At 39.4% G+C, this 14,665-nt stretch overlaps 1 protein-coding gene across 1 annotated transcript in view; it reads right to left on the bottom strand.

Annotated features, from left to right (window-relative positions):
• Window positions 1-14,665, bottom strand: part of dntt (deoxynucleotidyltransferase, terminal) — a 105,338-nt gene that overhangs the window by 74,910 nt on the left and 15,763 nt on the right. Inside the window, exon 4 of the mRNA XM_034899267.1 lies at window positions 1,924-2,094. Within this exon, the coding sequence (XP_034755158.1) occupies window positions 1,924-2,094 (171 nt within the window). The remainder of the gene's footprint in view (window positions 1-1,923; window positions 2,095-14,665) is intronic.

The following is a 14,665-nucleotide window of genomic DNA, read 5'->3' as shown; positions in this document are numbered from 1 at the left end:
CCAGACCAGGGACAAAGCCGGGACAAAAACCCAGGGAAGGCCAAACAGGAAAAATACCCCAACAAAAACCCCAAACCACAACACAAACAGTTCTGTTAATTAACTACAGTACGTGTTTAGTCAGCAAATCATTTCTACTAGGCCGATACATTTTTGGGTTGATTAATTCATAACATGGTATTTTATAAACTAAAACTAGCTACTGTGTGCAAAACTAGGAACTACAGCTGTAATTACTGTAATGTAAAAAGTAGAATTTCTCATTGAAATGTAGCAGAGTAGAAGTAGAAAAGAAAAGACTCAAGTAAAGTACAAGTACCTTCAATGTATCCTTAAGTAAGCTAATTGAGTAAATATACGTAGTTACATTCCACCACTGGGACACGGGGGTCTCGGTTTACTTCCAGGTGCCCTACAGTTGTGGTCACTGAGAACCCAATCCGACCCCAATACAGGAAGTGAAAGAAAAACCACTCCTGTACTAGCCTGCAATTTAAATTTATTCAACCTTGTACAGAATATGTGGACTTATACATGATTTAACGGCTGCTAACTTTCAAATCCATAAAGGTGTCATACCTCTCCTCTTATCAAGGCCTTGCTGTCTGTCAGCTGCTCATATTCTTTGCCTACTCTTAAAATATGAGAAGCCAGAAAACCCATAAATTTGGTGTTGCTCCATTATTTCTGAGGTGAGTTTCACTTGACCCGTTTCCACTGATATTTATTTATTTGCGACTCCTAGCTGACTATTACTGCCATCCTTCGGGAACACCACCCAAGCGCATAATATCTTAATTTGAGGGGACATAAACCAATTTTAAACACCCGCCAACAGCTAAATTTGCTACAAATCTGTGCGGCTTTCGTTATCAAAGTCGACTGTGTCCGTTGCTCTGGACGGAGACCAGTGAAAGATATTAGAAGCTAATTTCCGGTGATGGCTGAGCTTTACTGCGCATCCTCCAATTGAGCTAGACGAGAACGTGTCTGAAGGTTGTAAGTCTTCTGGTAGCTGTGCCAAGAGAAATCTCTCTATCATTCCCAATCTATGTTAGGAGATAACATAGGCACAGGCTAATTATTGCTAACTGAAATGCTAGGTAACATTAGTAATTAAAACTAAACAGCTGTTGTAAGTCAAAACAATCTACGAGCTTCTCCTGACAATACGGTAATAAAGTCGATTGTGCGACAGCAAGTCGCGTGGTTATGACACAACCGTTAGCCTATTTATGCAAAAGCTACGGAGCATAACGTGAGGTATAAGGTAATGGAGCCTTTTATACATTGTTTTGTTTCTTTAAAAATAAGAAATGGACAAATAGAGTCTTTAAACGCTTCTGATGCAAAGTTATTCACTGTCACAAATGAATGGCGGTCAATGGAATGCTAACGGGGGTTGAGTGCTATGTAGCATTGAAATGGCGCCATATGAGCTACGCTCCGTGGACGCTCGCTTACCCCATTGGTGATAACAGTTATAGTTCACTGCTACATTATACAACCATCCTATTGAGGGATTTTGGGTGTTGTAGTTCATTAATCTCATCACATGTACTTAGCGTTGCTGCTACCATTTTCCAATGCATTTGCCAAAGTCTCTAGATTGACTTTCTCCCTTCAAGGCAGCCACAGATCATTTCACCACAGTCTGAAAAAAGTTCAAGAGACCTGAAAGTCGTGAGGAGAGACAGGTAATCCATCACAGCAAGCTTCGCATTATTTATTGTGTGCACACACAGATGGAGTTGAAAACTCTCCTTGTTTGGAAAAGTGAGAGACTACTTCGGAAAACTTTACATTCACAGGGTATGGTTTCAGAAAATCTAAATAGTATGGCAAATTAAACACTGTTGTTTCATTCCAAACATTATACAGATGGATTGGCTGTCAGCATGCACGCTCTTGGCTTTGCTTTACCTCCATGACTGCTTTGGTGTGTTCCCCCAGGCAGGGCAGGTCCCGAGTGGCCCCCAGGCTCCGCACCGCCCAGGGCAGACTCTTCAGGACAGACGCCGCTCTCCTGAACGCCAGGCATGGACCCTCCATCTCGCTGAACTCAGAGCTCTCTGCCAGCACTTCAAAAGCATCCTCCAGGGAGAGGAAGGCAAGCCCAGGTGAGGGGAGAAAGACGGATAATATGGAAGATTCAGTTTAGTTCAAACAAATGTATTTATCCCAAAGGAAAATTTGGTTTTAACAGTCTACAGACCAAAAACGTTTGCACATAAACAGCAAAGATAACACACGAGCAATGAGTATACACAGTTCAACTCACGTTAAGTGCAATGGTAGCTGTTAGAATTAAATGAAGAAATAAGAGGAACACAAATAGTACACAGCTCAAGAGAGTAAAGTAAGATTAATAATACTTCTGGCAAGATTCAAAGAGACAATACGATTAGAAAAGAATACAAATGTCCAAGACATTGTGTAAAGAACTTTATAAAGCAGACTTATGCGTGATGACCAATTTTTCTAAGTATTTAAACAAAGGTAAGACAGGGAAAAAAAAGAAAAAAAGAAAGTAAGACCAAGCAAAGATGTTGTCAGGTGTCCAATCACATGCGGATCCAATGACCCGTACAGGAATCCAGGCAGGGAACGGAACTCCCTCCGGACTTTTCTTCCCCTCCCCTTCCTCCTTTATCACGCCTTTCTCTGTCCCTGTCACCGTCACTTTAAAGTGGGACGTGCTGCATGTGGGATTTTCTTCGGGGTGACCGGACAGAGCCGTTAGGGACTCGCAAACACCAAACGGGAACCTGTCATTTTCCACTTGCTCACAAGAGGCTCCCCCAGGGGAGCAGCCACGGACTCCCCCTTTACAAAGGACATGTTGAGAGCTCAAATAGGTTGCAGTCCGGATCAAGGAACGAATGGATATATCTACGATGGAGCACAACCAACAATCCTCCTTTTTTATTTTATTCTAAAGTTTTTTGTTTAAAGCTGCTTTATTCAATATGTTTTTATGAATAATGGATCAAATCACTGATCGAGTGTATCACATACAAGAGAGGACCCTACCGTCCCGCACATTAAGGTTCGCAGCCAGCACCAAATGACACACACATGCTTTAAATTTTAGTGATCTAGTTGATCTTAAAACTGCACAAATAATGTACAAAGCACCCTAAAAGTACTACCCTACGAAGGCAAAAGACCTTAACTCGCTAGAGTGTGGAACTAAGAAAAGGTTTTTTAGTTGTCAAATAAACAAATAAGCCAAATAAATTATAGGTAGGACGTTGAAAAGCAGGCAATTAGATGTTTAAGTAATTAAATGTATCTGCATAAAAAAATCTTGATCTCAAACTTGACTTGTTGACCTCTATTTTGAAGTTACTGTACTCTTTGTATTGTCTGTGAGAAGTGAGATGTCACACCAATTCAACAGGCGGCAACTTCCACATCATCAATATTTGGTTACTGATCAGCATGTACAACATCATTGTAATAACACCTGTATAAAATCTAGTGTTTATGAAAAATCTTTTTGATGATTTACAATAGCTGCTGTTGTATTACTTTTCAGTATCACAATTTACTCCTGCATACTTTGCCTCCATATGGTTTCTGTTTAGAGTGTGTATACATTTGTGTATATATTGTTTGTTTTTTATTTTATGGTTTGTTTTGCATGTGTAAGCGCATTGTGAGCAATGATGATCCAAAGAAAAATTCCTCTGATTCTGATAAACTGTTAAGACAACCCATTATTTTCTCAAAAAACAGCGACATTGACCCAAGATACCTTTCCACGTGATAACGGATGTCTTGAATGTCCCAAAAATATCATGAAGTCATTTTCAACCAAAAACAAAGTTACTGCCTTTTGCCTTTACAGAGTAGTCAGAGGTTGCTTGAAACAAGAGAGAGAATAGGTATGAAGGGAATAGGCATGTATATAAAAAAACAAGGGTAAAGACAAATGGCCACAGCACTGTGGAGATAGGTCTGGCTACACCACAGATACATTCTAGTGTAGGAGAACTCAAACTCTGAGACGGCAGAACGGGACTGGATGGCAAAAACAAAGCTCTTTTTAGCAGAAATTGATAAGAAGTGGGTCTTTTCTATGGCAAGTTAAGACTCAAGTAATCTGCATGTATTGCTACGGTTAATGTGAACTGGAGTATATGGAATCTTAAATACCACTCAAAATATCCCTTTTAACCCTTATTACGTAACACTAACTTATTAACTTCAGTTTTACAGTTATTTTGGGACTTTATGGTCAATAAAACCTCATTTACAGGAAATTATACTTAATGTTAGAGTTAGAAAAGCAGAAATTAGGAATTATTTCGACAAAAATTCAAGGAATGTGCTGTATGTTGATGGATAATCACAGACTGGATTATGTCAACTTTTACCCAATACTTTCTCAAAACAATTTCAATTTGTTTTTCAAATCCTATGAAATTAAATATGACACCCTGAAATTAATGAAAGTAGAGATGTGTGCTTGCTAAAGAGCGTTGTGCGGAATCAATCATGTTATTTGGGGTATTCAAAATGAAACAGTCATATATAGGAAAACAAAGGACAATGATGATTTCAAACAGATACAAAGAATGTGCGATTCATCGCGAGTGAACTAGGACACTCATGCGATTAATCACGATTAAAAAATTGGAATCGATTGACAGCCATACTAAAACTGTTTTACAACCAATTCACAATAATAGCTGTTGGACCAAATTGTCCAGGGAAAACAGAGTTGCTCTGTCCTCCCCAAGCCCTGATCAGTTATTGCACTTCACTACAAGTGAAAAGAAAACACTTCCCCATCACACTTCGAGATATTGACGACACGCAGCTGAACATTTGCGCTGCAGCTAAAGTGATGAGCCGCTGTTGTGGAACCAAGTGGAGAGAAACATGTCACCAGATAGGAGCTGGATCATCAGTGGAGCCCTTCATTAGCTAAACAGGTGACGTTCTTATGAAAGCTATGACAAGCCATTTCAAATGCGAACGCTGTCTGAATGGCTCTGAGACGGAGCAGGCTGGTGCAGTCAGAAATAAAGAGCTGCAGGTGGGCTTTGTGCCTGTAATCATTTGGAAACTTGCATTATTTTTTTATAATATGCACTTTCCTGAGAAATGGGGCTGGGTTTTATTGAAGCAAGAAGGGTGGAATTCTCTGAAATGAAGTGCTAAGTATAATAGTTCTTCCAATTCAGCTACCAGCTTGAAAACAATCAGAAAAACACTTGTACACTTGATTTATGCACATCTCAACTTTCATGGAAAAGTGACTTGATACAATTATCACATTTCACATCACAGGAAATGCTAATGTGTGGCTGCGTGAGAATTCTCAGGGTACGCTTCTCTGCAAAGCCCCTGAGCATTTTGAGTTATGTGCTTCTTTGAGTGAGGCAAATGTGATAATTACATTCTTTATTTGCGTTTTTGTTTTCAAATTGTGTGCTATCTCACTAATGCTTACTAATTTGATGTGTTATCACACTGAACGCCTTCTTCAAAAGTTATTTTGTAAGCCACAAGTTTTATTAGCTTCAATTAAAAAAAAAAAACTGCCATCTTTCAGCCATTTTTATCTTCTTGGAAAACCTTATTTATTCTTGATATAAATTACGTGCAGCAATGTGTAATATTATGTCTGTTGAATCCATATCTATGTAACAAGAATGATAAACAATGACTGGAAAAATGTGCAAATAGGATTCATATACATACACACACATATACATACATACATATACATAATTAAACATATATATACACACATATACATACATACATATACATAATTAAACATATATATATATATACACACACACACACACACACACACACACACACACATATATGTGTGTGTATATATATATATATATATATAAATACATATAAATACATATATATATATAAATACATATACTTCTAATATGTACATTTCTATATGAATTGAAGAAGTAATCCACCTGTTCTCACAAAAGGTCAAACTGTATTCAGCCCCCCCCCCCACTTCAAACGTTGGAGTGTACTGACGCAGGGGCGTACAGTTGCACTAGGGGGCCCTTGGGGTGGAGGAGGGGAAGGGGGTGGGGGTTTGGGGGGGGTCATGGTTTTCATTTTTGTTGGTAAAATGGTCAGTAATCCAAAAAACTAAACTATTCCATTCCCCCTTGATTCCGTGCCTGAATTGGTGTGTCTGCTTATTGTGATGTCATTTCCTGGAGTATCTTCAAATGCTTCATCCCCCCCAAAAAAAAAATCAATACAACCTAAGCTAAAAGGTTATGCTAGTCAATAAAGTATAATAATTAATATAAGTATCTCGAATGTGTCGCTAACATTATTGCTAGCAGTATTAGCGCTAATGCTAGCTGAAGCACTTGATTTTAAAAACAAATCAGACCGTTTGCAGTATTTTCCACCGTCAGCCAACAGTGCTCTCTTATGTTTCTCTCTCTTTTACAACAGTAGCCTATAGCTTCCAACTTCCAGTGTTTAGCACGCTAATGCAGTCTACTCGATTCTGTCTTGAAATTCCCAGAAGGCATTACGTCATTGTAACTTTTGCAAACAAACAAATAAAAGAAATGCAGGTAGATCTGTTTTATTTCCAACCAATCACATTTTTGAACATCTGATCTGAATTACTAATTTTGCCACAAAGCCATGCAGTTTCAGACTGATGTAAAGGTGTGCGACTGTAGAGGGTAACCGTGTGTGGTGTAACTACTGATCAGATTACTGTACTTATAGGTGTAAAGGGTCTGGAGAAGTTTGGCTATTAGTGGGCCAAAGAAGATTATTATAGAAGCTTGAAAGGAGGCCGAGAGAAACCACATGGGCTGCTGTTTACAATTAAAGGGCCACATGGCCGTGACAATCTCTCTGATTGGCTGGCCCAAATGGACAACGAGGGCCCACGGCCCATCTGGCATCTCCCCAAATTCAAAATTACCAGTCCGTTACTGCCTCAAACTGAAGCACCAAAGTGGAATTAAGCCATTTGTCTTTTTTTACTTTCCTTTACACCTGTGCTTTCCCTTCTCTCGCGCTTCTCAGTCATCCATCTTAGGAAATCAATACTAACCGATACAAAGCTGCTTTCACTTTCCACCGCATCTTTCAGGCTGGATCTGTGTTTTTTTTTTTTTCTTCTGCAGTCTAGACTTTCTAACCACCAAGGGAGGACTGCAGGTGCTGCCAACGTCCTGTTGTCGCCATGCGACCAAGACGAGACAACGCTTTATTCTCATTTGGATCGACACTACAAGCGACCCTTTTTATATTACAAGGATTATTCATTTGATTCAACAAATATTGCTTGGTCAAGCTTTAAGAACACAGGAAACCTGAGATAGCGCAAGAAGCTCAGAGATAAGTTGGTAATCACTCCTGACATTTGGGTCTGCATCTTATATTATGCTAACTCTAGCATGCTGCTGCTCTGCCCTTCATGAATGCATTCACCAGTTACGTTTAAGAAAAGGACGATCAGAGAAGTGCCTATGGGATGAATATGTAAACCCTCCACAGGGAGTAAAGTTGAGGAATTCTAAATCCAGGACTTGGACTTTATGCAGCCTGGAGTGACCAGAGCTTAGGGCAAACTTGGACATCATCATGCCTTTGTTTTTTCCCCTCCCCTAACCAAGCCGCAATCTGAGGTCACTTCACCACCAGCAGTCCTGGGCAGACATGCAGCCTCAGGTCAGTGAGCAGCAGACGTTAGTCCAGCTCACCCAGGAGACGCACTGACCCGTTACCTACAGCACATGCAATGGGAAATTAGTACAAAGCACACACACACACACAAACACACGCACACACAGCTGAGCTCTCTTCCCACCATGACACAAATAGGAGAGGCAATCTTGTAATTGGATAGGGCATGATGGGGCACGCGTGTTTTGAAGTGTGCTACAAAACCTCTGTATCTGACTTGGTTAACGTTATTGTTCCTATTGGTAAATATAACCATTGTAGTAAGTGGCGACATTCTAAGCCTTCCTTTGTTTGGTTCATGACATTTTAAAATTGGGTTTTTCCTTACTGGCAAAAGTAAAGTGTAGTAAAGTTGCAAGATATACTGTCTCTAGGAAATTGCTGTTTTGATTAATGTCCATGTGTATGCTGCTACTAAATTTGGACTTTATTTTCTGTAGCCTTTTTGCTATTGACTGGATATTTAATTAATAAGGTTTTTGTTATGTTAAGGTGATTATTTTCATTTCATGTAGACTGACATTTATATTGAATCTACTGAAAGAAAAAAATGAAAGCCAGTGTAAAACCTGAGAACTTGGGAAAACCGTAGTAAAAGCCCTGTGCAACCCCTATTAAACGTGCACATTTAGAAACATACTGTATGTGTATGTAAATGTTTAAACAATCTGACAGACGCAATACACTGTTTGTACTAAGATAAACTATAACACACATACCTAGACTCATACCTCTACTCAAACCACTAATTAAATTATTTTAAGTCTTCTCAAAGTGCCCATATTACACTAATTTTCAAGTTCATAATTGTATTAGGAGGTTGTTTTAGAATAGGTTTACATGGTTTCATTTTTAAAAACACCATATTTTTGTTGAACTGCACATTGCTGCAGATCCTGTTTCCATCCTGTGTGTTTGGGTCTCTGTTTTAGATACAGAGTGAAACATCTCACTTCTATACTATCTTTGCTGGGAGCCACACATGCTCAGTAGCTAGGTAAGATCCCATCAGCTAGATAACTCCTTCTCAAGCTTCGGTCAGTACAAGCCAGGATTAGCTGGGAGACGAGGGACACTTGTGGAAGACCTGTAGAACATGGACAGGAAGTAGTACTTTTGGAGATTGTGGTGAACTACTGTGTGTTGTAGCAGTGTTCTTTACTTTGTTAACGAGCTAACATGCTACGTGCAGATTTTGAACAGCTCACCCGAAGACTGAAGACATTCAGAAACCGTATCTTACTCAAAACAGCATGAATGGTTTCTTGTAAAAAGAAAATGCAATTTTTTTTCTAAATTCAGGCACTTTGATTAAATATATTGCACTTGTTAATATATTGATATGAACAATGGTCTGTATGACCATGTATTGGGGTTGCTCAGAGTGAAATCCTTTAGAAATATCACTCAACCCTGGGGTTCCCCTCAGCTCTTTACAGAGATTTAGCATCTTTGGTTCAGTCTTGCCGATCTCATCAACCTTGTTTCCGGGCACGTGCAGCAGGCAGCTGTTTACAGGCAGAAGAAAAAAAAACACACACATTGTATGCTACTTTTTCAGCACCAAACGTCAGAAAGATAAAGTAAGTGACAAGCTAGTGAACACACTGGAGCATTTAGAGGCTAAAGTTATTTCCCTCAGGAGTTGGTAAAGACCAGTGGTGTAGTCTACATGATATGCATGTACAGTGAGGAATATAAGTATATGAACACCCTGCTATTTTGCAAGTTCTCCCACTTAGAAATCATGGAGGGTCTGAAATTGTCATCGTAGGTGCATGTCCACTGTGAGAGAGATGGAGACTTGGAGATTTTGGGGAACAAACTCCTTCCCTCAGTTAGAGCATTGAAGATGTGTCGAGGCTCGGTCTTCCAACATGACAATGACCCAAAGCACACAGCCAGGATAACCAAGGAGTGGCTCTGTAAGATTCTGCAAGGTTCTGGTGTGGCCTAGCCAGTCTCCAGACCTAAACCCAACAAAGAATCTTTTAAGGGGGCTCAAACTCCGTTTCTCAGAGACAGCCCAGAAACCTGACTGTTAGAGAAGATCTGTGTGGAGGAGTGGGCCAAAATCCCTTCTGCCGTGTATGCAAACCTGAAAAACTACAGGAAACATTTGACCTCTGGAACTGCAAACAAAGGCTACTGTACCAAATATTAACATTGATTTTCTCAGGTGTTCAAATACTTATTTGCAGCTGTATCATACAAATAAATAGTTAAAAAATCATACATTGTGATTTCTGGATTTTTTTTTTCAGATCACTCTCACAGTGGACATGCACCTACGATGACAATTCCAGACCCCTCCATGATTTCTAAGGGGGAGAACTTGCAAAATAGCAGGGTGTTCAAATACTTATTTTCCTCACTGTATACGCCGTATATACCCACTAAGAAAGCTCCAGAATTTCCACATACCCACTTAGAAATGTGCAATGATACTAACAACGTATACTTACCAAAATTATAAACGCAACTCTTTTGATATTGCTCGTGGGAGTCTTAAAACCAGTCAGTATCTGCACCTTTTAGAGTGGCCTTTTATTGTGGCCAGCCTAAGCCACACCTGTGCAATAATCATGCTGTCTAATCAGCATCTTGATAAGCCACACCTGTGAAGTGGATGGATTATCTCGTCAAAGGAGACTTCCTAACACAGAGTTAGGGTAGCATAGCTCAGCATGTAAGGAGTTGGGTTGAGAACCGGAGGGTCACCGGCTCACGTCCCTTTTTTGTCCAAAGTACGGAGCGTGGACTAATAGCTAGAGCGATGCCAGTTTACCTCCTGGGCCCATGTGCTTTTGAACAAGGCAACAAACCCCCCTCCCCTACCCTGGAAGCTTATTTGTGTGTATTTCAAGCCTGTGTAATAACAAGTTGGTGTAAATTATAAAGAGTATAAATTAAATTATAGAGAAAAGGCTAAGATCTTTGAGTTTAGTTCATAAAAGTGTTTCATGACAGAACGTTCACTTCAGACATTACGGGTCGAGTAAAGTGACCGTAAACTGAACAAACACTGCAGAAAATGCAGCAACGCCAATTGTAGTGTAACCACTGCAATAAACTTAGTCCGTAATCCACGATGTTCCACTTCTGGGATTGATCTTGTCCTGCCGTATGTCCTTTCCAGATTTCAATTACCTTCTACTTTCTTTGTGTTGGAATTTTAACCTCCGGTGGATTTCTGAGGACTATGGTTACATGCTCCTTAGATCTCTCCAGGGTAAGTCCAGACAGCTAGCTAAGTTCTCAACTTTTATCAAATGTTTGAAGTGAAATCACATCTAGGGGGGATTAAGGAGGTTCAAGGGGCAGAATTTTTGTGGCCATAAAAGCCTAAATTTTACACTGGTATATTATTTTAATGCCACTATTCCATCATATCCACAGATCTTAATTATTTTAATGATTTGGTCTCCTTGATTAAAATGTCTTATAAAGAGCTATTTATATTTCAAAACACATCTATTCCTGATTGTTTAGAACTTTTGTATTAATAATCATGACGCCTCATTCATTAGCACCCCTTTCATGTCTACTTCCAATGTCTAATTCTCTTCAGGATTTTGTTAGAAGTTCAAATTATAACTGATCAGCAATAGAAATGATAACAATTGATACATTTCACAGACATATTCATCCAGATAAAATTGAGTTATCTAGATTAAATACAAATGCCTTTAAATGTGAGGGCAATTTCACAACACAAAGATAAAGAGATTACGCAGGGATTTCCCGGTTATCCTGGCACCTTGACTCAGTTTTACAAAAGCAGAGGCACCTATGTTACCATGGAGATTTATTCTTTACAGCTAGCCGGCTCCTGGCAAGGATTTATTAATCCTGGAGCCTTTTCTGTTCACTCAGAAGTGGTTTTACCCGATTATTGACCTGCATTGAAATGCAACATGTGCATTGCTGTTCATTTAAGTACTGTTGTTACTTAAAGTTGGGCCTATTATTTTTTATCATTGTTACTGTTATTTTGCTGTTTGAAGACTGATGTTTATGTTGTTGGTAATTAGAAAAGGCAGATAAAGCTGCCAAATGTGTTTTTAAATGAAGTAAGTTACTAAGGGCAATATACTGTACAAAGTGCTGTACATGTGTGTTTCTATAGTGCACCAATGCATCTAAAATTATTTTAGTTGATTCATATTTTTTGTATTATTTAACACTGAAGGATTCAACAAATTGGCATTCATAACATGCAATTGTGGGGCTATAATTTGGGAGAATTATACAATTATAGAAACCTATCCTAATTATATAATTCTCCTTAATTATGGTCTTATTATAGTTCACGGAACCAATAACTTTATAGTGTAGACTGCTGTCCATTCATATGACACGGACAGGACACCTTAATGTTTTTTTACCTTCTATTTTGCTGGGGGGAAGTAACTAAATATGAATATCACTTTGTTACATTCATGTTTACAGTGTGCATCATATTTATCACTTAGTTATCTTCACAGTTTCTAGATTTTAGAATCAAATTTCCTTAGTGTCATTCTTTTATATGTCAGTATACAGTATACAAGACAGTAAAGCATATCTGTAAATAGGGAAACTTTAAAATGTTTAAATGTGTGGCAAATAATAGCGGACCGACTGATATAAAAATAGACATTTATGAAGTGCTGCGCTTAAAAGCATTCAATGAGTCATTTATCATTTGCAAAAACAGTTGTAGACTTTGCATTGAAAGCGAGGAGTGGAGGTTAATATGACTTAGGTAATTTTAGATTATAGTCCATGAGAGAGAGAGGGAGAAACAGAGTGAGAGAGGTATTTATGCATCAAATTCTAGCGCTCAATCTTCATGGTAAATTTCCTGAGAAACATTATCTTCTGCTTACTTTTAAGGCAAAGAGTACAAATGTTAATTTGTGCAAATGACTGTAGACTTATCCTTGAATGGTATGATTGTGATGGTTTCCATTCAGAGCAATGGTCAGTAAATGTATATTTTTAGGCTGCTTACGCATTCAGTGGGTCCGCGATCGTCTGCACTTGCTTCCTCTCACTGTTTCATCATAAATAATGTGTTTCAAATTATCATACTTCCACTGTATAAAGTATAAAGAATGATTATTCTCCGTTATAGAATCAATAAATCTGTTATTGACCCTGAGGTAGGTTAAGGAAAGCTTTGAACACGCATCTATCCGAATGTTGTCATCATGGCCCGACCTGGTCGCTCCTCCTCCCCGACTGTTGAACTGTTTGTTATGTTGAAACACAAGAGCAGATGATATTAAGGTCTCACAATGTGACTAGACTAAACCACTGGTAAACAGACGTAAAAGTCCCATGTAATGAAATTTCACTTTGAGTTTTTTTAACAGTAACGTGCGTTCCCCCAGCCTGCCTATAGTCCCCCAATGACGAGAAATGGTGAAGCCCTGGGTATCCTGCTCTGCCTTTGAGAAAATAAAAAGCTCAGATGGGCCAATCCGGAATCTTGCTCCTTATGAGGTCATAAGGGGCAAAGGTTACCTCCCCTTTCTCTGCTTTGCCCGCACAGAGAATTTGGCCCAACCATGAGAGAGCGACATCATGGCTTTTCAAACGAGCAAGTTTCAAAGTGGCAGTTGGTCAAGGCCACACCCCCAGCCTCCACCTTGCCCTCCATCCCTCTCTCTCCTCAAGAGCTACAGACTCAGAAAAGGCGCATACCCAGGGAAAGCTCATTGTGGTACTGGCTCTAGTGGCTATACTGTATAAAAGAGTCTTCAGATACAGTATTAGGGGACCACTAAGGCCTATGTAAAAGAGTCTTCAGATACAGTATTAGGGGACCACTAAGGCCTATATAAAAGAGACTTCAGATACAGTATTAGGGGACCACTAAGGTCTATATAAAAGAGTCTTCTGATACAGTATTAGGGGACAACTAAGGTCTATATAAAAGAGACTTCAGATACAGTATTAGGGGACCACTAAGGACTATATAAAAGAGACTTCAGATACGGTATTAGGGGACCACTAAGGTCTATTTAAAAGAGAATTCAGATACAGTATTAGGGGACCACTATGGTCTATATAAAAGATACTTCAGATACAGTATTAGGGGACCACTAAGGTCTATATAAAAGAGACTTCAGATACAGTATAGGGGACCACAAATGTCTATAGAAAAGCATCCAAAGAGCACCATGTCATTGGACGAATAAAAGAATATTCTATAGTGGACTTACATTGATCCAGTGGCCAGAAACATGACTTCAAATGAATGCTCCAATGTTGCTCCGTGTCTGCTGGATGTGTAAGTGAGCAACTGTTCACTGCTAACACAATCTAGCAATAATGCCATGCTAACAGCTTGTTCCCTTGCCACCAAGTGGCCAAGAATGATGATTATTGCACTCCTCTGAGCCAACAAAGCACATCTTGATACTTGATAAGTGGAGTAACAAAATTACATTATTGCTCCTAGTTGCAAAATCACAGTCCACAGCCAATTATAATGATCTCACCTGTATTTCAAGACATTACACACAGACTCTTTGCAGCCAGTCTGTCAACTGTCATGTTGTCCTAGCAGCTGTATGGTGTCAGTGCTGCAGGCTGAAAAAGCCACCCTGCATATGTGCTCATCTAATTAATGAGGACCTAAAGCTGGTAGAGGGACTTGGTGCGCGTGGACGTTGATATAGCACCCCGATTTACCCCCCACCACCGGATACCACGGACATGCCTGCGAGTTATGTTCGCACAGCAGCCCGCCTCGCTGCATGCGCAAAATGAAACCATAAAAGGAGGTCAGACAACCCACTGAGAAGAGTTTTAACATGATTAACAGCTAGGAGATGGATATTATCTATCCCATGTCTAATGAATAAGCATAGGACGGAGTTCTTCATGTAATTTTAAACTTAAAGTTTCTTTAACTTTGATTTCTAGGAATGCCTTGAAAGAAAAGTTGAAGGCGTTT

Source organism: Etheostoma cragini, chromosome 17, assembly GCF_013103735.1.
Source record: "Etheostoma cragini isolate CJK2018 chromosome 17, CSU_Ecrag_1.0, whole genome shotgun sequence".
NCBI classification, from domain to species: domain Eukaryota; kingdom Metazoa; phylum Chordata; class Actinopteri; order Perciformes; family Percidae; genus Etheostoma; species Etheostoma cragini.
The sequence above is the reverse complement of the archived record's forward strand: the minus strand, read 5'-3'. Positions and strand labels throughout refer to the sequence as shown.